Source organism: Oryzias latipes, chromosome 18 (genome assembly GCF_053564925.1).
Source record: "Oryzias latipes strain Hd-rR chromosome 18, Olatipes_Hd-rR_3.1".
Classification (NCBI taxonomy): Eukaryota; Metazoa; Chordata; class Actinopteri; order Beloniformes; family Adrianichthyidae; genus Oryzias; species Oryzias latipes.
In genome coordinates, this window is record NC_136254.1 from 17,311,777 (window position 1) to 17,337,498 (window position 25,722).

Consider the following 25,722-nt stretch of genomic DNA (forward strand, 5'->3'; position numbering starts at 1 on the left):
TTTCCGAAAAAGGCCGAGATGTGACGCCTAGCGGCAGCCGTAGCGACGCTTGTTGGAGTTTAGACAAGCGGAGGGAGTAAAATGGCGGACGAGGATATTACGCTTGATGGGAAGCCTCTACACTCGCTTCGAGTTGCGGATTTGAAAGCCGCTTTGGAGCAGAGAAACCTGCCTAAAAGCGGACAGAAAAACACGCTAATTAAGCGACTCAAAGGGGTAAGTTTTTGCTCGGCTTCCGGACGACCATGTCGAGTCTGTCTAAGTTCAGAAAGAGGCGAGAGACGGGAAGGGGGGGTTAACGTTAGAGGCCGTAACGGTGTTTGTGTTCCGAAGCGGGAATACAAAAATTGCTATGCACGCGCTATTTGACGTAAGCAACGATTAAGTGTCATTGACAATGCCATGTAGCCACCTAAACGGCTGGTTCGGGTCGAATTAGTGACTGCTCCGGGCTGGACACCGTGTTGCACACAGTTGAACTGTGCACCTGTCAAGCCGAGGCCTAAACTGAGAGTAAGCAAGCCACCAGCCGCACACACTCTGTACAGTACAGGACAGTTCCAGCGAGCGCGTCGTGTCTGTGCGTGGCGGGGGCGCGCTTTTGCCATGCAAACACGCGTTTACGAGCGCCACTAAACTACAAACGAAAGCTAATGTATTTTTTTTGTAGTCGTCACACAAATACAAATGTCTTCTGCACATAAACAGTCGTTCCTGTTCGTGAAACAAACAGCCATGACTGCCCCCTTGTGCAATTAAATATAACAAAACACTTGAATGATCTCTTAATCATAAAAAATAATTATAAACAAAATGTAAACAATATTAAAATTAGAGGTATTTATTTATTATGTTTTTATAATTTTAAATATAGTTATCTTGGCAGTTTCCTGAACTTTTGTGGACTTTTTTAAAATATTTTTTAATTACAATTTTGTTTGACCGTTTTTTTCTTCACTAAAATAAACTCGCTTTCAATTTGTGTGTTGGAGGATGAAAGCTATTACTTATACATTTTATTAGGATTTGTTAATTAGTTAGCAAATGTATTTGAAGGATTATTTATTGCACACTTGCCATCTTTTTTTTTTACTCCAACCCATTGAAATTCTGTAAACTGTCGATCTTAACCTTTTTTCTTTATTTTGTGGGCTTTATTGCCGGTGCTTTCAGGGCCGCCTGGGATTTTTGTGCACTGCAATAAAGAGGAAGCTTAAAAAAAAAAGAAAAGAACAATAATCTTAAGAAGAAAATCACTAAGAAGTAGAAAAATTCCATACATGCTTTTAAAACAGGAAAAACAAGCTAAAGCTAGCTTTTAGATAAATTTACTTAAAATTGAATTTTATAAAGCCCAACAAGTTCTTTGTTTGCTTGTTCTAAGCAAATGGTTTGAATTTTGTTTTTGTTTTTATGTACCAAACTTTAGTCAACTTAGATTAAAGTGACATAAAACACTAGTATGTTACATAAAAATTTACTCTCTTTAGATCAAAAAGTGAACTAATTGAGGACAGGATCTTAGTACAAGTTGGTACATTTTAATAAACCCTCATAAAATCTAAAATTAGCACTTATTCTAAGAACATAAATCTGGATTTTTAAAAATCTATAAAAAAAAACAAGATTGAATGTGGCTTCTCCATGTTATGAGGTAATTTTGTTTAAAAAATGCATTTAGATGTGTATAAACATTTCTTAAAGCAATTCGATATTTTGGAGTTTTAAATAAAGTTTTTTTCTACAGTCAAGAGAATAAGGCAAAAAGATTTTGACTCATTTTAATAATAATTTTTTAACTTTTAGCTCTTAGTGAGACAAAAAAAAGATTTTCAGAAAAGCTTGTAAAGATGTAGAAACTGAAAACCTGGTAAAATATCTTGTTTGAAAACAAGGTTTTAAATCTTTGCAAGTGTGTATTCTTAACCCTCAAAACCACTGAGGACTTCTGAATGTAGCTGGAACTGTTCATTTTTAATAACGCATTTTCTCATGAATTATTTTAGGAATTTAGGGAGCGTCCGATTGAACTTTGGAGATGCTACAGAATATAAAATTCATTTTCTTTTAAAGAAAAATGAAAAAAATAAATCTGTATAGTCCAGCAGTTGTTATATCACAGTAACAACTGTTTGATTTCAAATCTGTAACTTTAAATAATTGTTTCCATCTTATCCATGTAGGCTCTCATGTTAGAGAATCTCCAGAAATCCTCCACTTCAACCGGTGGATTGCAACCAAACTCTCAGGTAAAATAACGCATCTATTAATAGTTTTCTTTCCATAGACCAATTTGTTTGTTGCCATTTGTTTGTATTTTTTCAATTGTTTGTTTGTTCGGCTTTCTAGATTGGTGAAGAGATGTGCCAGAACAGCTTCATTAAGCAGTATCTGGCCAAACAGCAGGAACTCCTTCGTCAAAGACTGGAAAAAGAGGCTCAGCAGGAAGTGGATACTGATGGTACATCTCTCACAAAAAAACAAAATCATAATGGCGAAGCAGAAAATAATACATTCTAGAAAAATACCTACAAATGAAAAAAAAAAAATGGACTCATATTTCTGTTTCTCAGAAAGCCCAGGTGGAGCAGAGGAGGATGAAGATCACTCTGAAGACAATGACAGTTCCATCTGCGCCTCTGAGAAGGTGAGAATTACTGAAAAAGTGAAGAAACTATTTGCTCATAAATTGGAAAAACTTTAATGCTAACCAATTTGTTTAATTTTTATGTACTTTGCTACACTCAATAGAAACTACTTCATATTTTTACGGGCAAAATACCAAGAAAATATTGTTATTTTAGTGCTTTATAATGACCATGGCTGTGTCTCAATTTCTAGTTTTTGTAGACCCACTCCGATAAAAATTGTTTGTAACATGTTCTTGTGGAAGTTTTTTGATGACAGATGGCACCTATAAAAAAATCAAGCTTAAATTTGAATTTCTTAGTATTTATTAAAGTTCAAATCAATGTAAATCAGAAGCAGACAAAAAAAAGCAGTTGGAAAAGGAGCGTAGTTGTGACGTAAGCTTCCTATTTCGCTCCATCTTGACGAATCCATTGGCAGACAAATACATCCATGTATGTCTTTGTTTTCCTCGTCTGAGCTGGTATCTGGATCAAAACTGTACGGCTGGATAGCTCCAATAATGCTCGCCATTTTTGTTGCACCGGTAATGTTAGGTTGGGGGTGTGAGAGGTAGGGCTGTCTAATAATTATTTATCGACTATTAAAAGTCGGCGACATTAATTTGGTATTGTTGATGTGTAGTTTGTTTTTTATGAACGCAGCGGTTGTGTTCACATTGAAAAGGCGTCTGACATTCAAGCAGCGACAGGGAAAAGATTCTTCTTCTTTTGTGTATTTACTTTCTGTTAGCACTTGCAATACAAAGAGGCTCGGTACGCAAAGGCACAGCGGTGCAAAGACGTTTTGTTTTCACAGCTCTGTTTCTATAAATGTCTGTACTGATGTCATATTAATCTGACCAGACACACAGTGCAATAATTAATGTCTCCCTCATGATCATGTTTACAGTGGCTGGTTCTTCTGTGTTTTGAAGCGGACGCCACCCAGACATCACCACTAAATCCAAGTCCCCGATTGGTCAGAGTGTTCCGTTGCTGCGATTCAGTGTAAATAAGTTCAACCAGTTGAACTGTCAGCGCGCAATTGATGAACATCCCATTTGTACATAGAGCTTGCGACCGGACCTAAATCTTGGGTAGCGACGCGCGATCACGAATTTCTGGTCTGCACTATTGACTAGACTGGAGAGGAGCCAGTGCACACCAGAGATGACAGCAACATTTAAACAGAGCATCCTTAACTTGTTTCTAAAAGGAAGGAGACCTCTGTCACTAATGGCAATAAAGTAAAACCCATGTTCATAAAATATTTTTTGCTTACTGTTTTTATGGGAGGTTTAGACAATGATTTAGTGCAGGGATGGGGAACCCCATAGCTTGGGAGCCAATTATGTCTTTTTGTGCTAGCATAGACCTTACCTGGGACCTTAAACTTTTTATCTTTTTTTATAAGGTGAAATTGGAATTCATGAACTATACATGTAAAATGTCCATTTTTGTCGACGTACCACACACCGAGCAGCAGCAGTACCATACCTCAGACTGAGTACCAGCACTATCTCCTTTTGTAAGAAAAGAAAAAAAAGCCCAGTGTGCTCACAACTCAGAGGGGAATTTCTCATAAGCTACAGCCACTTTGCAGAAACTACTGGAGATTTTGGATTTTGCCTGAATTAAAAGACCACTGGGAATGCTTTTAAAATAGCTCAAAATATGATTGGAGTAGGTCTTATTAAAAAAAAGTATTATTCTATAAATTCAAGGAAAATATTAATAAATAATTCTCTGTTTCCACCAGCATCCAACCATACTGTCCCAGCGCTTAGCCGCCAAGGCTACGGAAGAAGAGGCTTTGAAAATAGGTCATGGCTTTAGTCATGCTTTGCATCAGCAGGGGTCCCACGAGGCTCCAGGGAGCAGGATGCACCGTGCAAACTTTCAACAAGGGCCTAAGGAACTCCCCTCTCCTTCTCGCGCTGTCGCTTCACTGTCAGTGCGTGTCCTGGGACAGCCTGACTGCCAGGGAGCAGGTCGACCCCAGGAGAAGGAGGACGCTGCACCAGCCGAGCCTGGATCTGCCCGTCCAAATCCCCACCTCAGTCGGTCTGCCAGGATTTCAACAGGCAATCGTGTCTATGATGACGGTAACGAGGACGACGAGGATGATGATGATGAGAGTGATAATGATGACGACTGGGGGCCTTCTCCTAGTGGGGCACAAAGGGGGAAGAAAGTAGTTCCTCCAGTGGCCCAGATGGCCCCCAGTGTTCCATTAGTGGCTGCAAGATCCAAACGCAAGCTTCAGCCTCCACAGCACATCCCACCTCCACAGGTGCACCACAGCCCCATGCAGCTGCGCCACCCGACTCCTCCCCCGTCTCCACCCCCTAATCTGTTCCCCTTACCTGACACTCCCAAACAAAGCCCTCCAGACACAGACCACGAGGAAGGAGAGGATTCTCAAGCTGCACACAGCAAGGGGGCCATGTCTCTCCCAAATATCGCCGCGCAGACGCAGGATTCCGACTCAAGCTCTCGATCAAGCAGCCCCGAACCCTCAGCGAAGCGCAGACCCGGACCTCTCTCCCTGCTCGTGCAAAAGATGGAGACAGAGGAGGCTGGCTCAGCCACTGCCGTGTCAGAGGAGGCTACACACTCCAGGGAATCCCCACGGCAGGAGTCTCCAACAAAGAGGAAGCAAGGAGGGAAACAGAAGGGAGAAAGACACCAACAGGAAGAGGAAGAGAAACCACCACAGGAGCTCGACAGCAAAAGCAAGAAAACACAAGAACCAGAGGCAGAATCATCTAAAGAAGAGAAGAAGGAAAGTGACAGAAAACTGCCAGAGGAGGAGAAAAGGGGAGAGAAGAAACAGGACAAAGAAGCCATTAAAGACAAAGTGGTTGTGATTGAAGCACAAGACACTGGGTCCTCCTCAGAGTCTGACTCCAAATCTGATTCCTCCTCGTCATCCTCCTCGTCCCCCTCCTGGGAAAAAACGAAACTTCCCAGTCAGTTTAAGGTCAGTTAAACTGTAGTGTCAGTCATTCTGAAAGACTCCATCTTCAATAGAGTTTCACGTCAAATATTTTCTAACACAATGTTGTGCACACATTGTCTAAATGTTTTATTTATTTTATGCCAGTTGTTTTTTATTTACAGAAGAGAGACCAACAAGAAGACAGAGATGAGGAGACAAAAACAATTTTAAAGAAAGAGAAACATTTCCCTCCAAAAAGGTTAGTACGGTTTTTTTTTCCTAAACACAGATAATCTATATCATTGATGGTGGGATTTTTTTAAGATTGAGATTGGATGCACACTTAGAATTGTTTTCAAAATAAAATACTTAGAAGGCAGTAGATCACACTCCATTATCTTTAATAGGATTTAGCACTGTAATGGGCTTTCAAATGACAGTTTATTATGATCTAGTGTTGCATTTGGGTTTAAAAGGGAGATAAAGAGATTATCAAAAAGGGAAATAGAATCTAAATTTGTATTAATCACTGCTTGCCCTTGTTGCCAAAGTTAATGTCCTGTCACTCCTTGCAACCCATTTAAACAGAGAGTATTTGATGTTTTTAATATGTTTTTGTGACATTTTAGTCATGACGGATATGAAGAAAATTAAGCTTAAAATTGCATTTCGGTGCATTTCTTTTTTCAAATTGTTGTGAATCAGGAGCAGACAAAAAATTTCAGATTGAAAAAGCTTGGCATGCTACAAGCTCCCCGCTCCGTTCCATTCTGATGCGTCCGCTTGTAGACAAACGGATCCATGAACGTCTTTGTTTTCTTCGTCTGAGCTGGCATCTAGATCAAACTATACGGCCAGCTAGCTCCAACATTTCTCTCAGTTTTTGTTGCACCTGTAATGTTAGGTTGGTGTTTAGGGGCTGTAAGCTAGCTGGATGAGTGTGTAAACAGATGAATAATAGGAAATAAAAGGTGGGCTTACTCGGCGTCAACAGTCCCACCCACAACTAAAAGAGGTGAGTTTCTAGTGAACTACTGCTGCTCTGCACAAACTATGACTAAGAAAATGACACAGTATTTTAGATTTTGTCTAAAAATGCGATAGTATTAATTAAAAAAAAAAAAACAATGGGAACATTTTTACTATAGATGAAAAGATGTTTGGAGTGGGACTTTAATTTTTTATAATGGCTTCTGCTTTTTTCCAATGACCACAATCCTCTACACTTGTAAGCATATAAACCAGTGTTTTTCAACCAGTGTGCCGCGGCACACTAGTGTGCCGTGGGAGATGGTCAAGTGTGCCGTGGGATATTGCCCTCATAACTGATATAAAAAAATTTCCCATCTCCAGGGAGAGATTCAGCTCTCTGTTCATCCAAACAGGCCCTGATAAAAAACTGAGGAGTTAGGAATGTAAAAGATCGTAAAATACTTTTTCTTTGCGTTTATTTTATTTTATTAAAGACATTTTGATAAGAATGACGTACCGCGATTCAGCTGTAGCTCCGGCTGTATTTTGGAAAAGTCCAGCCCCTTTAACTGTCTCCACCAATCATTCTTGGGGAGCTTAATCACATGTCATCAGTCTGACCAATCAGAAGTGGTTCAAGTCTTCACTTCCTTGTCCCGATTTAGCTCGTAAAGTCGCTCAGTTCTAACATAAATACCAGCTAAAACTCGTCTTTAGCGGTGTAACTTTCCACAGAATCCGGTATCAGACCGTGGAACAAGTGAACAAAACAATGAAGCTCCGAAAGGCGATCTCCGCCGGCCGTTTAATGCACTACATCTCCCATGATGCATTGGGTTGTGAGAGTGCAGCGCACAAGGAGATCTGTTGTTAAACGTCTTGAAATCAACGAACACACATCAAACTGTTTTTACATCTTCTAACTTAAATTTTATTGCATCTTTTAGAAAAAAAAAGCTGCAGTTTCCAGCTTTTTCTGCCACAATTATCTCCAAAATGCATGTGAGATTGTGGAGGGGCTGTAGATCAATACAGACTATGAGTTTCTCCGTTTTTGTTTTTTTTTTTTTTTTTTTTTTGGATCCTGGTGTGCCGCGGGATTTTTTTAAGGTTAAAGTGTGCCGTGGCTCAGAAAAGGTTGAAAAACACTGATATAAACAATTCCTAAACCACATGATTGTTTGTCTGCCAAAACAGTTTTTATTTTATCTTGGTGATTCTCTACATTGCTCTGTGGTTTATCCATTAAATCAACAACAACAAAAAAACAGATAAATACTAAGCCTTTTAAAGCTATCTGTAAATCTTTTTGCTGCATTCAAACTCTTATCATGGCTTGGTAATTATTGAGAGCAGCGTTTTTCCATAATTTTGTGATTTTAAAAGACGAGTAGTTTGTGAGGTTTAGTGAATTACGTTTTTCCTTTGACTTTAGATTATATGCATATACATACAATAAACAGCTAAACACATAAATACAATTTAAAATACATAGAATTTCAAATGTTTCAAGCATGCCAAGGGAGTCAGTGAGCTTCTGCTATGTATTGAGACGGTTCTCCACCTCCTGAGATGCGCAATAACGTTGTTAAAAACAGTCACTGTGAAATAATGTAAATTAATGAATTATGGAGCACTGGACATAACTTGAAAAACAAAAAACAACAATTGCTCTTTAAAATTAATAATTTGTGGCCGCAATTAAATATTTTGTGCGTGTAATAAATCCGTATTTTCTGGGCACAAATGAGTATTTTCGTACCATATATTAGTAAGAATGATTAAACTATCTTATTGGCTGTGGTCTTCACGTACTCATTTTTGAGCACCGTGAAAAAAACGTAAAAACAACAACTACGTTTCGTAATAAATTCGTTTTTTTTTTCAGTTATCTAATCATGAATGTTAGCTTGGTGTCGCCTTGGCCTATTAGTGACACAATGATTTTATTTGACACCCTGGCTGTAATTATAATTGCAGGGGAAAACACAATAATTCAACCCCTTTCCTTATTGAATCTTCGATATTTCTCTAAGTTGGAGAAATTGCTAAGTATCTGTTTAAACATGCTAATCGTCCGTGCTAAAGATTGGGCCACGTGAGCTTCTTGTTAAGCTTTTATTGTGGAAATCTTGGACCGGAAGGTAGTTCAACATTCGGGTAGGCTTGTCTGCGCTAGCCAACATGGCCGTCATGCATGCATTGCATCCCTGAACCCGACGCAGTATAGTGCTAATTAGAAATTGAAGCCATCGCGCCCAAATCATTCCGTTGTCGTCCGATTTCAATCAACGCCCGGGCTAAATATTTTTTAGAAACTGCGTGTCAGTTTCTGCGATCCCGGAGGTTCCGTTTCAAGGCCGATCATTATGCTATCCGAAGGCAACAAAAACGGGTAAGAGACGAGTGAGTCAGGAGCCGAGGAGGTACTTCAAGGTTTTACGTTGCGAGTTTCACTTTACGTAAGAAATATTGAAAAATCTAAAATATATACTGGGACTTCCAGTTTAGGAGTTGTTCTGGTGATCGCTGCTGGTTTGCTAGCAGCTCGCGCCTGTCGGTGGAACATGTCATCAGTTCACATTCATTGGCCTCATTATGGACGTGCTACATGTTCGTCCATGTGAGGAAGACCGGGGGTGGGGACGTCGGTGAAAGCCTTTTGTTGGGTAAAGGAGCAAGGAAGATTTTGTTGGGGGAAGGGGATCTCTCTGTTTTTTCCAGATTCTTTCCCCCCCATCCCGATTATCGCCTAAAATAGCTGTTCGTTCAGGGGAAACAAATGAATAAATAATTGACTGGTTTTCATAAAGGTGATTTGAATCACGTGGGAAGTGAAAGCTCACATTTAGTTATCCACTACCCTTTTTAAGATGTATTTTACTGCAGTCTTATAATATGGACAGCTGGTTTTGACCTTTATGTCTTAGGAGGCCATGCTTTATATTATGGGGGGCCTGTGTGGCTGTAACTGGTAATGATGTCTCTGTTGTCAAGGGAGATCATTATAGCCGACATCTGTTAACTGTACAGTGAGTGTGAATGGACCTGCATGCTGCGACATAATTCTCCACCTGGCACGAGTACTCTACCTCCAGTGGGTTTATGTTAAAGTCTGATTTGAGCAATTTAAACGGTTATCATATGTACTACTACTTGATAACTAAGCTCTAACCCAAACACTTAAAATAATGTAAAGGTGACTGTTTTCTTTAGGGATCTTTAGATGTTAAACTAGCTAAAGCATTATAGTATTTTGCTTTTCCTGGTTACAGTTGGACTTCTGTGTGCTTCCCCATTCCAGTGTTACATGAATAGAATGTTTTGATAATTACAGTAATTATTATTATATTAGGAGAGCATAATCAATGCAATCTTTTTCTCTGAAGTCTGCTGACTTTCCAGTCTTGACATGCCTCTTTAATGCAAAGGGGCGAACATATATTTATACACCTAGAATGCATCTGAGTTTTATGGTATGACCTTATTATCTATATGTAGTTTTTTTCATGAGCTGTAATTATTTTTTAGGAGTATAACTTATTATTTTAACAGCGATTCATATCATAATTTGTAGTCGATGATCAGATTCATAGTCGATTTTTGTTTATTTTGAACGATCCGATTCACTGACCTAATATCCATCAAGGACATCTTTAACTTTAATTGTAAAAACAAGTACACAAGAATTAATGACAAATTCATTCACATTTTAGTTTCATGTTGTTTTTCCACATCAAAATAATACAAACAGCACATTATTAGAACATTTTAACACACTGTAGGGTTACATGTTTTTGTAAAATTCAAAGTGTTTCCATGCATTGGACTGTAATGATGGCTTGATCATTTGTTGATGCCATCATGTATGTTGTCTGCTTTGGTGGGACTTGGTCGCTTTTACGTTATGGTAAAACAAACCTACCATGTCTCAATCATAATGATATTTTCCCCATTTTAATTTGTTTAATTTTGAAACGGGGCTGCACGGTGGCGCAGTGGTTAACGCTCTAGCCTCACAGTTCAAGTCCCGGTTCAAGTCCCAGCTGGGGGAGCTGAACCAGAACATCAATGGAACAATGGGGGACCTTTCTGTGTGGAATTTGCATGTTCTCCCTGTACATGCATGGGTTTTTTCCGGGGACTCCAGCTTCCTCCCACCGTTCAAAAACATGCTTCATAGGTTAATTGACTAATCTAAATTGTCCCTAGGTGTGAATGTGAGAGTGCATGGGTTAGGGTTGGGCGATGTCCCTTAAATTGGCAGTTGACGATGTTTGCAGTAAACCATCGGGATAGACGATGATATCGTTGGGGGGTATTTATAATTTTTCGTTATTATATTATTATTATTATTTGTTATTTTACTTTATTACTTCATTTATTTTATTTCCCAACTAATGACTCATCCGCGATGATCCAGTATAAACTGAGGGAAGTGACTTTAACAAACAAAACAGAAAAGAAGTAGTCCGCTCCTTCACTCGATTAGTCAAGTAGACCGGTGGACCGAGCGACCGTGTCTCTGAGCAGAGCTGACGGACTTTGTGTTTGAGGGGAAGGGAGGATGCTTTGTTACGTGTGAGCTATGTGTGGGAGACTTGGGACTGCGATCCGCCCCCCGCAGCTCTAGGTGAACGAGCTACCGAACTCAGGAGAACCGGGTCTCTCAGTAAAAGTGTGTATCCGGGCAGAGTTCGGACCGTCAGCTCACTCAGCGGCTTTGGGGCGGTGTGGTAGCTTTTCAAAGAAGAAATGCTGCTCAGTCCTTAGAAACCGTTCAGTCACGTGGATTTGTGTTTCCAGTCGTGTCCTGACAAAATAAAGGCTGATGTTATTCCCACATATTTACGTTGAGCCAAGCTGCAGATTGCAGCATTTTCCGCATGGATTTTATGTTCATCAAAGGCTAAATGTTGTTAGCATCTCTTAGCCCTGGCTTCTTCCGGCTCCCTTTATTCAACAGAAAAAGCATGGATTAAAATTAAAATGATGAGCGAACAGGCGCTTCATAATAACCGTAACATTAATAAGATAATCTAGTATAACAGCTGCCAGATATCTATATATGTAGTCTCTCAGCGGAACTAATTTCTTCTTCCGGTATTTCAAACACTACTGCGCATGTGCGAATGATTTATTCCGACCGAAAGTGTGACCCATGTGAACGTTTGTTATAATCGGAAAAAGTTTTTCTGGGCCCATGTACGTTGTTGAATTCTCATGCGACCATTGATCTGATCAAGATATTTTGCACATGTAACTGCAGCCTATGGTGTCGACTGGCAGCGTTGGGGGGGCGTGGCATCACGATGGTGTCTCTCCATTGTGATATCAGTCAGCCATCACCGTCCATCGGCACAGCCCTAGTGTGGGTGTGTGATTGTGGACATTCTACCCTGCGACAGACTGGCGACCTGTCCAGGGTGCCCCCTGCCTTCGCCCACAAGTGGCCAGGATAGGCTCCGGCAGCCCTGTGACCCCCAAAGGGAATAAACGGAAGAAGATGAATGAATGAATAATTTTGAAACAATATTTTTATGCTTTAGTTCGATTCGATTAACAGCTTGTCTCAGGCAGATCAATCTTGTTGGATAAATCAATCAATAAATCGTTATGCGCCCATTATTTTATGTTCCACAAAAAACACCCGATAAACATAAGTAATGAAGAAAGGGAAATAAAGGGTATCAGAAGAAGTTAGTCCTAATAAACACATTGCTGTATTTGTCTGTTTCATTACATTTAGACCGTGGATCCAAAAGAAAAAGTTGTCTTATATTTTTCTGCAGGTTAGATACGTTTTTTTGTTGTTTTTTTGGCATTGTTTGCCATATGTGCTTTTTTGAAGTAAAAAATAAATAGCAACAGTCATTAAAGGGCACTGTAGTAATGTGTTTTAGTATTTGCTACTGACAGCAACACAAAAGATACGCCGCTAAGTCTTTAGCCGAGCTCGACAGAATTGTTTCAAAGCAGCACAGAGGATGACAATTTGAGTGGATTTAGTGATTTGAAGTGGTATAAAGACTTTAGTTGACTTATTGGCATGTTCTTTATGCTATGGTAATCTAATATTTGTTCATACTTTTTATGAAGCTAAATTAGCATCAGTGTGTTAGGGTAGTGAAGCATGCATGTATTAGGCTATCATTGTTTACCCTGTGATTACAATTTGCCTTTCAAGATGAAATGGGTTATTCTTCTTCCCGTATTTTGTCAAATAAATTTCTCCCAAAAGAGCGATTTATACTCCAGTACGACTTAAAAAATACGATACAGTTTAATGTCTCAGTCTCATAGTGTTGCATACCTTGCCTTCTTTAATCGATTAATTAGTTTGAATCTGTGCATATCTTGACATATGAGTTAGTTTAGGGAGCGTTTGTGACCAGTGGTGTCTGTTAGCTGGTGAGTTATTTATAACAAGTGCTCGAGATTGCCGGCTGCCGTCTAATTCCCTCTGACTCTGGCTTCATTTTCCTTGTTTTTTGGGTAATTTGTTTTTTACTTTTCTTTAACTAAAGCCCTCACTTTATAGGACTGTGGATTCCTGAACCTCATCAATTGATACTGTGTCATGTTTAATATAACCTTCTCTCTGGTGCATGAACAGTCTTTAGCCATGGCTAGCAAAAAGCAACTACTCAAGTTTTTTTTTATAGTTGAGCAAATAGGGTTTGAGGGACATTAAGCTCCTTTCATGCAGCCATTGCGCCATAAAGGTGCAACAGAGACCTGCCAGGGGTTGACATAGCCCAGAAATTTGCACTGGCCCACAGGGCCAGTAGTTTTTGAAACTTACTGGCCCTGCCTGAAAGTTACTGGCCCGACACCGCGCATAGCGGGACCTGCCGCTCCGCAGGTGCTTGCAACTTTAGGGGGGTCCGGGGGCATGCCCCCCCGGAAACTTTTAATATGGTGCAATTTGGTGCATTCTGGTGACATCACTTATTTCTACACTTTTCAATGACTGAAAATAGACCATATCAAATTTAAATCTGCTCTAGTCTGTTTCAGATGTTTTGAAGAGAGCGCTGCAGTGTAGTAGGTAACACTAGTTCAGAAGTTTTCATGGTGCTTCTAACGGCAAATATCGCAATAAATCATAAACCTTAAATGTGTTAAAACAATCTAATGGCAGCTTGAACCATTTAACGAATCAAATAAATCCCTTAATGCATTTGACCAATCGGATGGACGCCTTCACATTGTTGACCAATCAGATGGAGCCCTGTTATGTTAGATGTTTGTAACCTATGTCAACGTGGGTCATTTGGAGTATAATTTTTAAACTGGGAATGGTTATTTGGTTATTTTGCTGTTTGTTTATATACCGCAAATTATATCGTTATCGCAATTTTAATCTCTGATATCGCATATCGCGAGTTTTCCTCATATTGTGCAGGTCTAACTGAGATCATTCAGCTAACTAGAAATACTTACTGCTTACAGTGTTGTAAAGAAAAACAAAATTAAGTAGTTTAACATTCTACTGCATTTGAGTCTGAGATTCAGGTATTTGGAGTTGCCTTTAATTCTTTGACATTCATCTTAAAGCTTAGTGGATACAGTTTCATCTTCAATGCATTCATTAAATATCTTGCTGTCCATACTACTAATTATACCCACTACTCCATCCAACATATTCCTATCTATTCCTGCCATGTCTTCCACATCTCTGACATGCTTCAGTCTCTCTTCAGTGACGGTGTCGGATTTATAATCAAATGTAATAATAACCCACTGGCTTGTGCCTTCGTTGTTGCTGTTTAACATTGTTTTGTATTGAATTGTTACATTCAATAAAGTTTGGGAAAAAAAAGTAGTGAGCGCGTGCCGCGTGGTGCTCGGCAGTGAAAGCCGCGCGCGCGCAGGCGGGAGAGAAGGAGAAGTGATCAAAGGTTTCCCATAGAAACCATTGAAGTCTGAACACAGGACTAGCAGAAAAACTAAATTATGAAGACGAGGTAAATTTACACGTTTTCGCAAAATTTACTTTATTGAAAAAGGTGAAGAATATATAAACCGTTAGATATTTTAGTGGCCCGAGCGGACAAGTGAAAAGTAAAGTCTTGTGGTCCGCACTGCTCGAAAAACAGGACCGGGCCAGCGGACAAATGGCTATGTCGAGCCCTGCCTGCATGTGTTCTGTCTCCTTTCCCAATATATAAATTCATTCCTACCCTCCCAGGTGAACCATAATTCTTGTTGTAATTCAGTGTTGGTCTGTTGTGGAACCAAAAGAGGAGTAACTGTTGTTACAAACATGACTCCATTTATAGCAATAATGACTGTGTGGGTGTGTTTATATTTGTGGTACGTATCTACTTATTACATTTTTCTGATTATGGATGACATATATTAAGAAAATTAAGCTCAAAAGTGAATTTCTGTGTATTTCATTATTCAAATCATCGTAAATCAGGGGCAGACTTTATTTGTTACTTAGGAAACACGGTGGGTGGGCTACAAGCTCCCTGCTCCACTCCACTCTGTTCTAGACGACTAGATCCATACACGTCTTTGTTTTCCTCCTCCAAGCTGGTATCTGGCTCAAAACTACGGCTGGATAGCTCCAATATTGCTCCATTTTTGTTGCACAGCTAATGTTAGTTGGGGTTTGTTAGGGACTGTAAGCTGATGGTAAAGAGTGTAAACAAATGGATGACAGCTTGCTTGGCGCCAACAGTCCTGCCCACACCTAAGAGTGAATTTTTAATGAACTACTGCCACTTTGCAGAAAGTATTTTTTAGAAAATACAGATGCATCTTCTATGCTATCAAAATAGAGGAAGACTTGAGTGAGCTGTGTTAAATTTAAAATCAAAGCATGGATTTTCTTCTGTTATATACACTTTAAATGAAAAGATTAACCAGAAAATTAAATAAATAGTTGTTGATGATGTTAAAATGCACAGTATTTTAGAACAGAACCTCTTCACCGCATCATCTGTCGGCGTAGTGTCCTTCAGATGCTGCACCGTTCTGAGACTTTGAAGCAGCACTCGCTCTACTTCTGCATTGGCTCTGAGACTTCCTCTGGAGACAGAGCAAATGATCAGACTGTAGTGGAACGGGTGGTTCAATGAAGCTCAGCAAGACGCAGTGAAGACGCCTCAAAGGCGGCAAGAAACCGCTGCATTAAAAGGCTTTTTAGGAAGCTGCTATGTTCTATATGACTATTTTTAATAAACAAATTATTTACATTTATTTACTGCATAATTAATTAAAACTATTTAGAAATAGCTTGGAATTATGAGTTGTTTTGCTTAAAAATACTTAAAATGGGTTTAGAATAATGCAAATTAAAATGGAATAGTTTATTAATATTTTATCTATTATTGTGCATTTCTTTTTCTCCTCAGTTTTGGCACTCTGTTCTTCTTTTTTTTTTTTTTATTGCATCTCTATAATTTCATAGAGATGCACTTAATCATACAGTTAGACGCATACAGTAACAGATTGTCCTCTTCTTTCAGAGAGGTGTCCGAACCCAGCACAGCTGCAATTACAGAGGTGGAACCAGATTCGGAGAGTCCCACACCCCAGCAGCCAGCCTCTGGGGCTGAACCAGAGAGTAATGAGAGCCGCCTGGAGGAGGTAAGGTCACTGAAGGGTGTGTGTGCGTGTGTGCTTTGGTCTCGGTTCTGTCGCTCTCTAACCTGCATCCTTGCATGTGAAAGTGAGCCGTACAAGTTCACATTAAACCAAAAATCCAAGTGGTTCTGATTGTTCTAGATTAGAACTTAGATGAATCACTTATTGGTGAAGTAATCAACTGAGTTGGAGTTGGGTAAATAGAAGTTCAGATGATCTTTCATACATAGTCAGTCACTTGTGGGGCCTGCAGAGAGTGCTGCTGCTTTAGGGGTTTAAACTTCATATCAGGAGCTCTGGTTAAGACTCCTCAAACATCATTGTTGTAGTTAGCCCCTGCATTGTTAGCCACTGACCATAGTTGTATGTTGTTACCACTGACTATATATGAGAACTAGACTGAGTGACTCTTCCCCCTGGTGTTTCAAACAGGAAGTACCCATTGGTTCCAAGAAGCCAACATCCCATATACTTCTACAGAGAAATGAACAGCTTTTACTCAGTCATTATATTTTTCCAAATAATTTTTCTTGCTCTGCTGCTTTTTTAAAGATGTTCTTCCTAATATGGGTTTTTCTTCACGTTATTAACTCACCAATCAGACTTCCTGAGTCAGTGTTCACTCAGACCAATTTTGACCAAACACTCCTAACTGACTTCGTCCGTATTGCGAAAAAATGGTGACTGAGTTGATCTGACTTAGTTGAAACCGGAAGTAAGCCATCTTTAATGGTGTCGCCACACTCGCTATGTCCAGTTCTCATAAACAGTCAATGGTTGTTACATAAAAAATCCAATTATGCTCGAAATAGCTTGTAAAATATAATTAGAAAGCTGCTGTTTGACATTATTGTTCAAATGTAGCCAAGCTTCAGCTACAGTAAACGTTTTTCTTAATTAGAAAACCTATATTTGCCTGCTGAATTTGTATAGTTATCAGGCTATAATGGACCATGCCTGTATGTAGAGAGTCATCAGGGCTTATCTCTGCTGTTTCCTTTTATGTTTGATTTTTGTTCGTTTACTATCTTGTTATACCTTTCATTCCTCCTCTCTGACTTATTTTTCCGCCTTGCTGTATCTTTACCCCTGGTCCCCCTTACTTTCCATCTTTTGAATACCCATAATGAACGCTTCTCTGTCACTATATATATATTTGGTGTGATTGCTGTTTAAAACCCCATTGATTGCTTTGTTATGAAGGTGCCCATGCCTCTTCCATTGCCCCTATTGGTATCTGCTGCGTACTACTACCACCAACACCACCACCAACACCTCTTCCACTCCTCCTACTCCTCCTACAAGTCCTGTCCCAGTTTCGCTGGTACCTGACTTAAGTCCAGAGTCTGGAGCCTTCCCCCCTATGGCACTGGGCGAGCCTGCGCTGCAATGGCTCCTGTTTTTATCCTCCCTTGACAAATGCTGAGGTAGCAAGAACTGGAGCTGCCAACACATGGCCACTAGCAGCTGAGGAAACCATGGCAACTACAGCAGTTCACAGTTGTCATGGTAACCTACCTGCAGGAATCTGAAGCCGGTCTTCTGTTCTAAACCAAGCTGGACTCACCTGCACTGTGTGGTGATAAGCGAAGGGGTTAAATGAAAAGTGTGCCTCCTGGTTTCTGCCTCTCATCCACACTCTGAGGATCAGATTCAGACAAAGACCACCTTCAGCTCCAGTTGTTTCTGTAATTCCCTGCTGCCCTCTGCTTGAGCAGTGAAGGAAAGACTTTGAAAGGAGGACCACTGCACTACCTGTAAATAATCACAAACTTCTGTTCTAGAAGTACAGTGCAGAGCAAGAGCTGAAGGAAGCAGCTGGCTCCTGATAAGGATTGGACTGTTTTCATGGACACGCATGTGATTCAGAGCTGCACATGTGAACAAGAAAGATACTAGACTTTACTGTCAGCGTGGAACAACTGGATTATTAAAATTATAAGATGCAGCCATTCTCTGCATTGACAAACCAGTCAAATGCAATTCAAACAGAATGGACTAGGCATGCAATCCGGACAGACTTCAGAATGACATTTTGCACAGGAGACTGCAAAACCTCCATGTTCAAATAACGGGTTGCTGATACCTCAGTTTGATTTTTCCCTTAATCCGGACTACTTCAGTTGTTTTTGCTGTCTGTTATAAATGTTTTTGGTGTTTTTTTTTGCACCTACAACATCAACATCATGCAAGATTTAACAGAGAGACTATCGTCAACATTGACTTAAGCAGCCTAATTTTTGCCACCTTCAAGGAATAGTTTGTATTCTTTGGGACAATACAACGTCTTTTCTCTGTCCTTTTTGAACTGGAAACTCAAGCTAAGGCGTTTTTAAAGACCCAACATGTTGCCCTTTGGATCGTTGAGCTGTAAAATCCTTTGGACAGTTTTCATCTGGGCACGTCGTTTTTGGAAGTGTCTGAAAGACATTAAGGACTCTAAATAAATGCAGGAATATGGACAAATGTTGCATCAAGCTTCACATCATCCCCCTCCTCCTTTAACCCACAAAAGGATACATCACATATCATGGACTCTAACAACGTAAACGCCATTCCCCCCCGCCCACACCAGAATCCAACAAGTGACGCTAAAGACTTCAATCTGGTTCTGTTGTCAGCATTACGCCAAGAAAAGTCCTACCTGCCCCGCTCAAGAAAAAAACTCCCATCTGCTGATAAGTTCCTGCCTGGTGGTTTATCTACACATTCAAATCCAGCCCCGCCCTCAAACCTCTGCCTCCTCTGATTGGATCCTTGTTGCCTAGATACAGTACACACTGTCGCGCGGCTGGGCCATAGTCAAACCAGTAAGGAATCAGGTGTTCAATGGTACCAGGAAATTAATTGTTATTGTTTCTCAATTTAAAATGCTTAATAATGTAAAAGAAAGGATCAATTTTTTATAGGTGTGAAGTGTTAATTGAGATTTGGTCAGAACTTTGAGCTGCCATTTTTTTCAGCTTAATACTTTTTAATATTGAACTATAAGTGTTTACCTTTCATTAGAAAATATACTGTGGATATTTTTGGGGGGATTTTTTTTTTCCATGAGAAATTTTTAAGGAATATTAATAATAAAACCCTAAAAGCGATTTTCTTTTTTTAATGGGCAGATAATTTATAGCTTTAGCATAAAGTTCTCCACCTCTTCTCGAATTATCTATAAAATGATTTACTTTTTGACTTATTGAAGTCAATTCCCATGATTAATTATTTTCTTTTACCAACATCACGGCTGCACCACTGTCAAAATCCGGAATTCTTTTAGGATTACATACAATAAACGTAAAGATATTGATACACTTTTTGTCATAGAAAGTAAAACACAGTCTCCTACATTCTTTGTTGGAATGTAGAAAGTGTATTAGCCTTTGTACACAAAGAAAATGCTATTAAACAAATTGGAGTAGAGGTGGGAAACTAAAACTGTGTTTTTAGACTTAATAATCTAGTTTGTAGACTCCAAACTTTTGTTGCTCCAGCTCCCACCCCCCCCATTCCCATGTCCCCTCAGCTATTCCAGTTTTACGTCCTCTCTGTTGTTGCCTGTTTGGATCCGGTCTTTTGGTTCTCATCTTGTCCCCACACCCCTGGGGTTTTTGTATGTTCTTTCTGTCTCTTCTTTTTTCAGGGCAACACTCCGAAGGCTTTTGCTGCTCGCAAGATATCCCTGTCCAGTAAGTAACACTGGCACACCGAGCATCAGGAAGAACCCAGAATATACAGAGGAGGCAACTAGAAGTGTTGGGATGTTTTTCAGTTCTTCACAAAATAAAAAGATTGTGTATGAAAATCACTAAATGGAAGGCGATGCCATTAAATCTTCAGGCCTTTTGAATGTGTCCAACACAGAGCAGTCATAAACTGAACATGCTCAGGGTCAGAACCCCTGGATCTTTCCCGCTCTGACATTGGAGAAAATTTCCTGTGAACATCTGCAGTCATCTTGAAAACATTCTGAATGAAATTTCCTGCCGTAGATTATGCAGCTGTTGCAAACAAATACACGATTCTCTAGGACTGTTGCTTCTGTATCTTAGTAAGGAGAGTTCGTATGATCAGAACGTGTCTGTGAAATGCGTTGAAGCAGAAGTTCTTCTGCTGGAGCTGCATGTGGGTCTGAGTTTGCAGTCCTGGTGGAGGTCATAATGGTTTCTGGATTTAAATTATAGAACACCGCAGCAGGTTCATTTTTTTATTACTTGGCTGGATGCATCTGCATGTTAAAAAGAAAACAAAAGAGCCCAGGAAACTAGATTGACCCTAAAAACTAATCCAAGTGAGTTCAAAAATAAAAAGTAGGGAAAAAAAGTTTTCAGTTGGAACTACATTTATATTTTTTTGAGCTTGAATATCTTTATTGTCCGTTTTGCCAAACATTTTAATCAACTGTATGTAATTTGGCTTTGAGATTAAAGTTATTTCATTCCTCTTACTAAAGTGTGTAACACTACATTTTCTTAGGATGAAGTTTCTTTATCTGCTCCTACAGGCAGCAAGTCATCCCCAGCAAACGCAGAAGGAGGTGCAGGAGATTCTGACACAGGGGGTGCAGCAGGGAGGAAGAGGCGGTGGGGCTCCAGCACGGCTGTCACAGCGAAGAAACCATCAATCAGCATAACCACCGACTCTCTGAAGGTACTGACGCCTAGAGGTGTGACGTGTGGGATTTTTGATCACCGCGGTGATGAACCAGCAGAAAAAGTAAATTATCAGCAAAGATGAATGTGTTTATTATAGTTCCAATCACGCACCATATGCAGAACTTAAAAACAAGAAAAAAAAAACAACGTGTAGTGATGAGGTCATCACCGCGGTGATGCAGTTTTCATCACACCCCTACTGACACCACACAGGGAAGATTGTGTTTCACGCTACGTTCACATCGAATGCGATTTGCGCATCAAATTTGTGTCCTCTCCCTCTATTTAGATGCGCAGCAAATGCGCTGCTCGACCCTCATCCAAAACTGTGTTAATGACCTTAACGCTCCCGACGCGTGTGGGAGGAGCTACTGTCAATTCTTTTGTCTCATCACTACATCAAGGCATTAAACTGTATATCTTATTTCTAATGTACAGAAGACAAGCTGTGTTTAGTTGTTTTATTGTAGTCTGGAAGAGAATTAGTAACTGAAGATGATATCCAAATGATATCCATGTCTGGTTATAACACACCAGTAATAAACAGTTATATGCCTTAATTAAAACAAAAGTAGTTAGATTTTTGATTCCCTATATTCTAATGTATTTTTGAATTACAAAAATTGTTGCTTATTCTTGGAAAATTATGAAGATATAACTTTAATCCTGTTTTTTTTTTCATTTTGTTTCTCTTTCAGTCTCTGATTCCTGACATTAAAGTGAATCAAGATGTAGTTGTGGATCTTCACCCAGATGAGCTGCAGTTATCAGGGGATGAGGAAAATGTGGACACGAGCCGAGGTGACCCAGACAACGGCCTCAAGATCCGCCGCACGGTTACACAGGTGAGTGGAAGCATTGTCGGCGCCACAGGTACAAATTGTAATACAAAATAAAAGCTTTTGTTATCATTTTAGTCTGATTGAAATGTCCTCTTTCCCCCTCAAGGTTATACCAAATGACCAACAGGAAAACGGACAGACAAATGAGGAAGAGGAAGAGGTGGAGAAAAAAGAGAGGGAAATCCAACGCAGACCTTCCAGAGAGACGAGAGAAAACAGTCATTCTGAGGAAGCGGCAGAAACTCTGATATCTGTGAACCTCGAAGAAGAAACGAAAAAAGGTCAGCTGGAAGGCTCAGATGCTCTCTGGCTTTTACTTTCTTGTTATGATTAGAAACTCTGCAGGTTTATCTTCATCTCTAATTGCTTTTATCTGCTGACTTCCCTTCTCCTATTTCTGTCAGTTACTCCTAGCGATAATCTGGTGCGCCGTTCCATTAGTCAGCAGAAGTCTGGCGTCTCTGTGACAATCGACGATCCTGTTCGCACAGCGAAGCAACCCTCACCTCCTCGAGGGAAAGTGTCAAACATCGTCCATGTCACAAACTTAGTAAGTTCAGAAACATTTGTGGAAAGAAAATGTTTAATAACTAGGGATGTCCCGATGCGATGACATGCTTGGAAATTGGGTACGATCAGGGATTGGATATTTATTTTGTTCTTTTTATTATGATCAATGCTTTATTATTACAGATAAATACTCCATTTAAAGTCTGCATATCATGAACAGATCAGGACATTTTATTGTTGTAAAGCGCAGCAGAAGCTCGAATCAGTGCTGAACCTCTGGGTTCAATAAATCTTTTAAACATTTCAAACTAACAGCAAGCACAATTAATGGTTTTTTCTAAACGCAAACGACTACCCAAAAAAGTCATTTTACCAGAAAAAAGACTTTTGTTTTTAATGAGAATAGCTCTCTCTGTGCTGCCGACAGAGACGGCAGTGAGACAGCTGCCAAGGGACCGTCTACAAAGTTCAGGCTCCAGGAAAAAGGGATTTGAAATAACGATAATCTGTCAAAAACAAAACAAATAGAAGATTACATGGATATGTGGTAGTCATGAATGCTCATCATCATAATCATGCTTAAACTACAATTTTAAAAGAAACTCACCATTAAATAGATTTTTTAAGATGTTAATCACAAATGATCAAAAGTTACAGTCACTAAGTATCACCTATTTTTCAAGTTAATAATTAACTATTCTTTAAGTTGATAGTTGTACTATTTTCACTTGATTCTTCAAAGTATATCACAGAAGTGCGTTTAATTGTTAAATGATAAATGAAGGTTAAAAAAGGGTAAAAAGTCATGCAAAACTGTGATCTGTTCATTCCATTTGCTTCTTTTTAAAACCTTTTTACAAACGTATCAAATCTAGACTTGGTATTGTCGGACACTCAAAATCGGATTGGGACCAAAAAAAAACCTGATGGGAACATTCCTGGGAACGCCTGACCGTGTGCCAGTGAGACGTCAGGAAGCTTTTGTCCTGTAGGGGGCACTAAAGGATAATTTTTTTTTATAAGTTTTTAAGTGTTTGTGAACAACAGTTTTTTTACATGTGGGGATCTGTAATGTCTCTAAAATTATGTTGATTTTTTTTGAAGTTCTGCTAAATTCCATGTCAGGGTGAAATGCATCCTGGCTGTTCAACCTTACAATATCCTACTGACTGAATATAAAGAGTGAAAATCATTCATTCTTCTCACCTCATCGTCTAATTTCAATACAATTTTAATTATTCGTTTGTTTTTCTTTGCCTTCCAGAGTGTTGTTTTTTTTTTTGCCTAGTTCTACATTCTTCTGCGTTTAGTTTATGGTTGTCCTTTCTTATCTTTGAGGTTCGACCCTTCACCCTGCTCCAGCTGAAAGAGCTGCTGAACCGGACAGGCACCATGGTGGAAGAGGGCTTCTGGATTGACAAGATAAAGTCTCACTGCTATGTCACAGTAAATAATCCCAGAAACTTTTTACATTTATGTGGACGCAGAAGATTGTAACTAAGGAGCATTTGGTGTTTGTCAATGATAAATCTATTGTTTATTAACATTTTTAACAGGATTTTTTTTTTAGATAAATGGACAAGAATGGGTTGTTTTTCTGCTTGCTCAGGCTTTTTGATGTTCTCAGTGATTAATATGTTAAAAAAAAAAAAAAAAGATTTGCAACATTGTCAAAAAAATGTCATCTCCAAGTTGTTGTTTGTTTTTCCAGATTTCTAACTTTGATCTCGTTCTTGCAGTACTCTGCAACCGAAGAGGCAGTCGCAACCAGAGAGGCGCTACATGGGGTCAAGTGGCCTCCAAGTAACCCCAAGGTCCTTCGGGTGGACTTCTGTGAGCAGGACGAGGTAACAAACACATATCCAAAAGTACTTACAAAATGGGAAAAAAGATTTTATTTCTAAATGAAAAAAAAATGGTTCTTTTTTATTTTTAAATAAAGTCCTGATCTATTTGAAACATTTTTTAGTGAAGACATTGCAAGTTAAAAAATAGTAAACGTTAATGAACTAATTATTCTTTTGCATCTAAGAGTGAAATAATAAAAATATGGACATTGAAAGTGTGATAAAGATCAATTATAACACCATCGTGTTTAATGTTATTCAGAGGAACTTTTAGTTTTATTTCCTAAAAATAGAAAAATACTTAATCTCAGGAATTATTGGTGCTGTTTCTTCCTGTTTGTTTTGATAAAAGAAAAACATTTGTGACTTTTATTTTGTTGGTCTGCAGCTGGACTTTCACAAAGGTGTTGTGAAGCCAGAAAAGGTGGAGGAGCCCGTCATCCAGCCGGTTGCACCTCCGACCAAGCCGCCGCCCCTGATGCCCGAGCACGCCAGGGAGCGTGACAGGGACAAAGAGCGGGAGCGCGAGCGGGACCGAGGGGTGCGGGATATCTGGGCGGAGCGGCAGAGGGAGATGGAGCGCCGGGAAAGGGCGCGAGGCGAGCGGGAATGGGACCGCGACAAAATCCGGGAATTTGCAAGACCAGGCGAGGAGGGGAGACGATCGAGATCCCGAGATAGAGAAAGGAGGAGAAGAGAAAGAGCCAAGAGCAAAGAGAGGAAGTCTGAGAAGAAGGGTATGAATGTGACTGTGCTTACAAACACACAAAGTAACACAAAAATAATACAATGAGGAGCCAAGGACGTCCTCTACTGTGGAATCAGTTTATTCTTGTGATAGAGAGTTTTAGATTTCTGACTTTTAACAGCTACAGTGGAGGAAATAATGCTTGCTGATTTTGTAGGTCTGCCCACTTAAAAAGGAATGATAGTTTCATTTGAACAGTGAGAGAAAGAAAACAAAGAAGTCAACTTTAAACAGTTAATATAGATTTATTTGCATTTATGTCATTGAGGAAAATAAATATTGTATCCCTCTTGCTGGAAAGACTTAGTATTTTGTGGCAAAAGTTATCAAGCAGAGGTCAGAGCTTTCTTGTAATTGATGAGGTTTCTGCACATTTCAGGAGGAATTCTGCTCTCCTTTACAAATGACGTCTAAATCGTCCAGGTTTGGTGGTTGTTGCTCAGCAACTCTGAGCTTCAGCTCGCTCTATAGGTTTTGTGTAGGATTGAGGTTCAGAGACCGGCTGGACCACTCCACCACCTTGATACTGTTTGCTTTTCCTGCCATTCCTCGGTTGCCGTAGTTGTTTGATTTGGATTTTTATTCTGTTGGAAGACCCGTTCAGGATCCATTTGAAGCCTCCTGGAAGGAGGTTCTCACTCAGCATTAGACGGTACATGACTCCTTCCATCAACACGGTGAAGTAGCGCTGTGCAGGAAAAACTTTGGTCTCCTCTGACCACAGCACCATCTCCCCATCCCTCTCTAAGGCTATGTTCACACTGCAAATGACCCAATTCCGATTTTTTTTTGCCCCTATGCGACCTGTATCGGATCTTTCCATGACAGTCTGAACAACACAGATCCGATCTTTTCAAATGCGACCCAGGCCACTTGGGTATGTGGTCCTGAATCCGATACGTATCCGATCTTTTCAAACGTCTGAACGGCCAGGCCACATGAATCTGACCCGTACGTCATCGATACGCAACAAACGTCATCATTCT

At 39.8% G+C, this 25,722-nt stretch overlaps 1 protein-coding gene across 1 annotated transcript in view; it reads left to right on the forward strand.

Annotated features, from left to right (window-relative positions):
* Window positions 1-11: 11 nt before the first annotated feature.
* acin1b (apoptotic chromatin condensation inducer 1b) overlaps window positions 12-25,722 on the forward strand; it is a 28,867-nt gene continuing 3,156 nt past the window's right edge. The window contains exons 1-15 of the mRNA XM_004079912.5: window positions 12-216; window positions 2,184-2,249; window positions 2,350-2,461; window positions 2,574-2,647; window positions 4,390-5,613; window positions 5,754-5,830; window positions 16,026-16,146; window positions 19,778-19,823; window positions 20,639-20,784; window positions 21,488-21,634; window positions 21,738-21,912; window positions 22,036-22,181; window positions 23,480-23,587; window positions 23,881-23,988; window positions 24,377-24,725. Of these exons, the coding sequence (XP_004079960.1) occupies window positions 82-216; window positions 2,184-2,249; window positions 2,350-2,461; window positions 2,574-2,647; window positions 4,390-5,613; window positions 5,754-5,830; window positions 16,026-16,146; window positions 19,778-19,823; window positions 20,639-20,784; window positions 21,488-21,634; window positions 21,738-21,912; window positions 22,036-22,181; window positions 23,480-23,587; window positions 23,881-23,988; window positions 24,377-24,725 (3,034 nt within the window). The 5' untranslated portion in view covers window positions 12-81. The remainder of the gene's footprint in view (window positions 217-2,183; window positions 2,250-2,349; window positions 2,462-2,573; window positions 2,648-4,389; window positions 5,614-5,753; window positions 5,831-16,025; window positions 16,147-19,777; window positions 19,824-20,638; window positions 20,785-21,487; window positions 21,635-21,737; window positions 21,913-22,035; window positions 22,182-23,479; window positions 23,588-23,880; window positions 23,989-24,376; window positions 24,726-25,722) is intronic.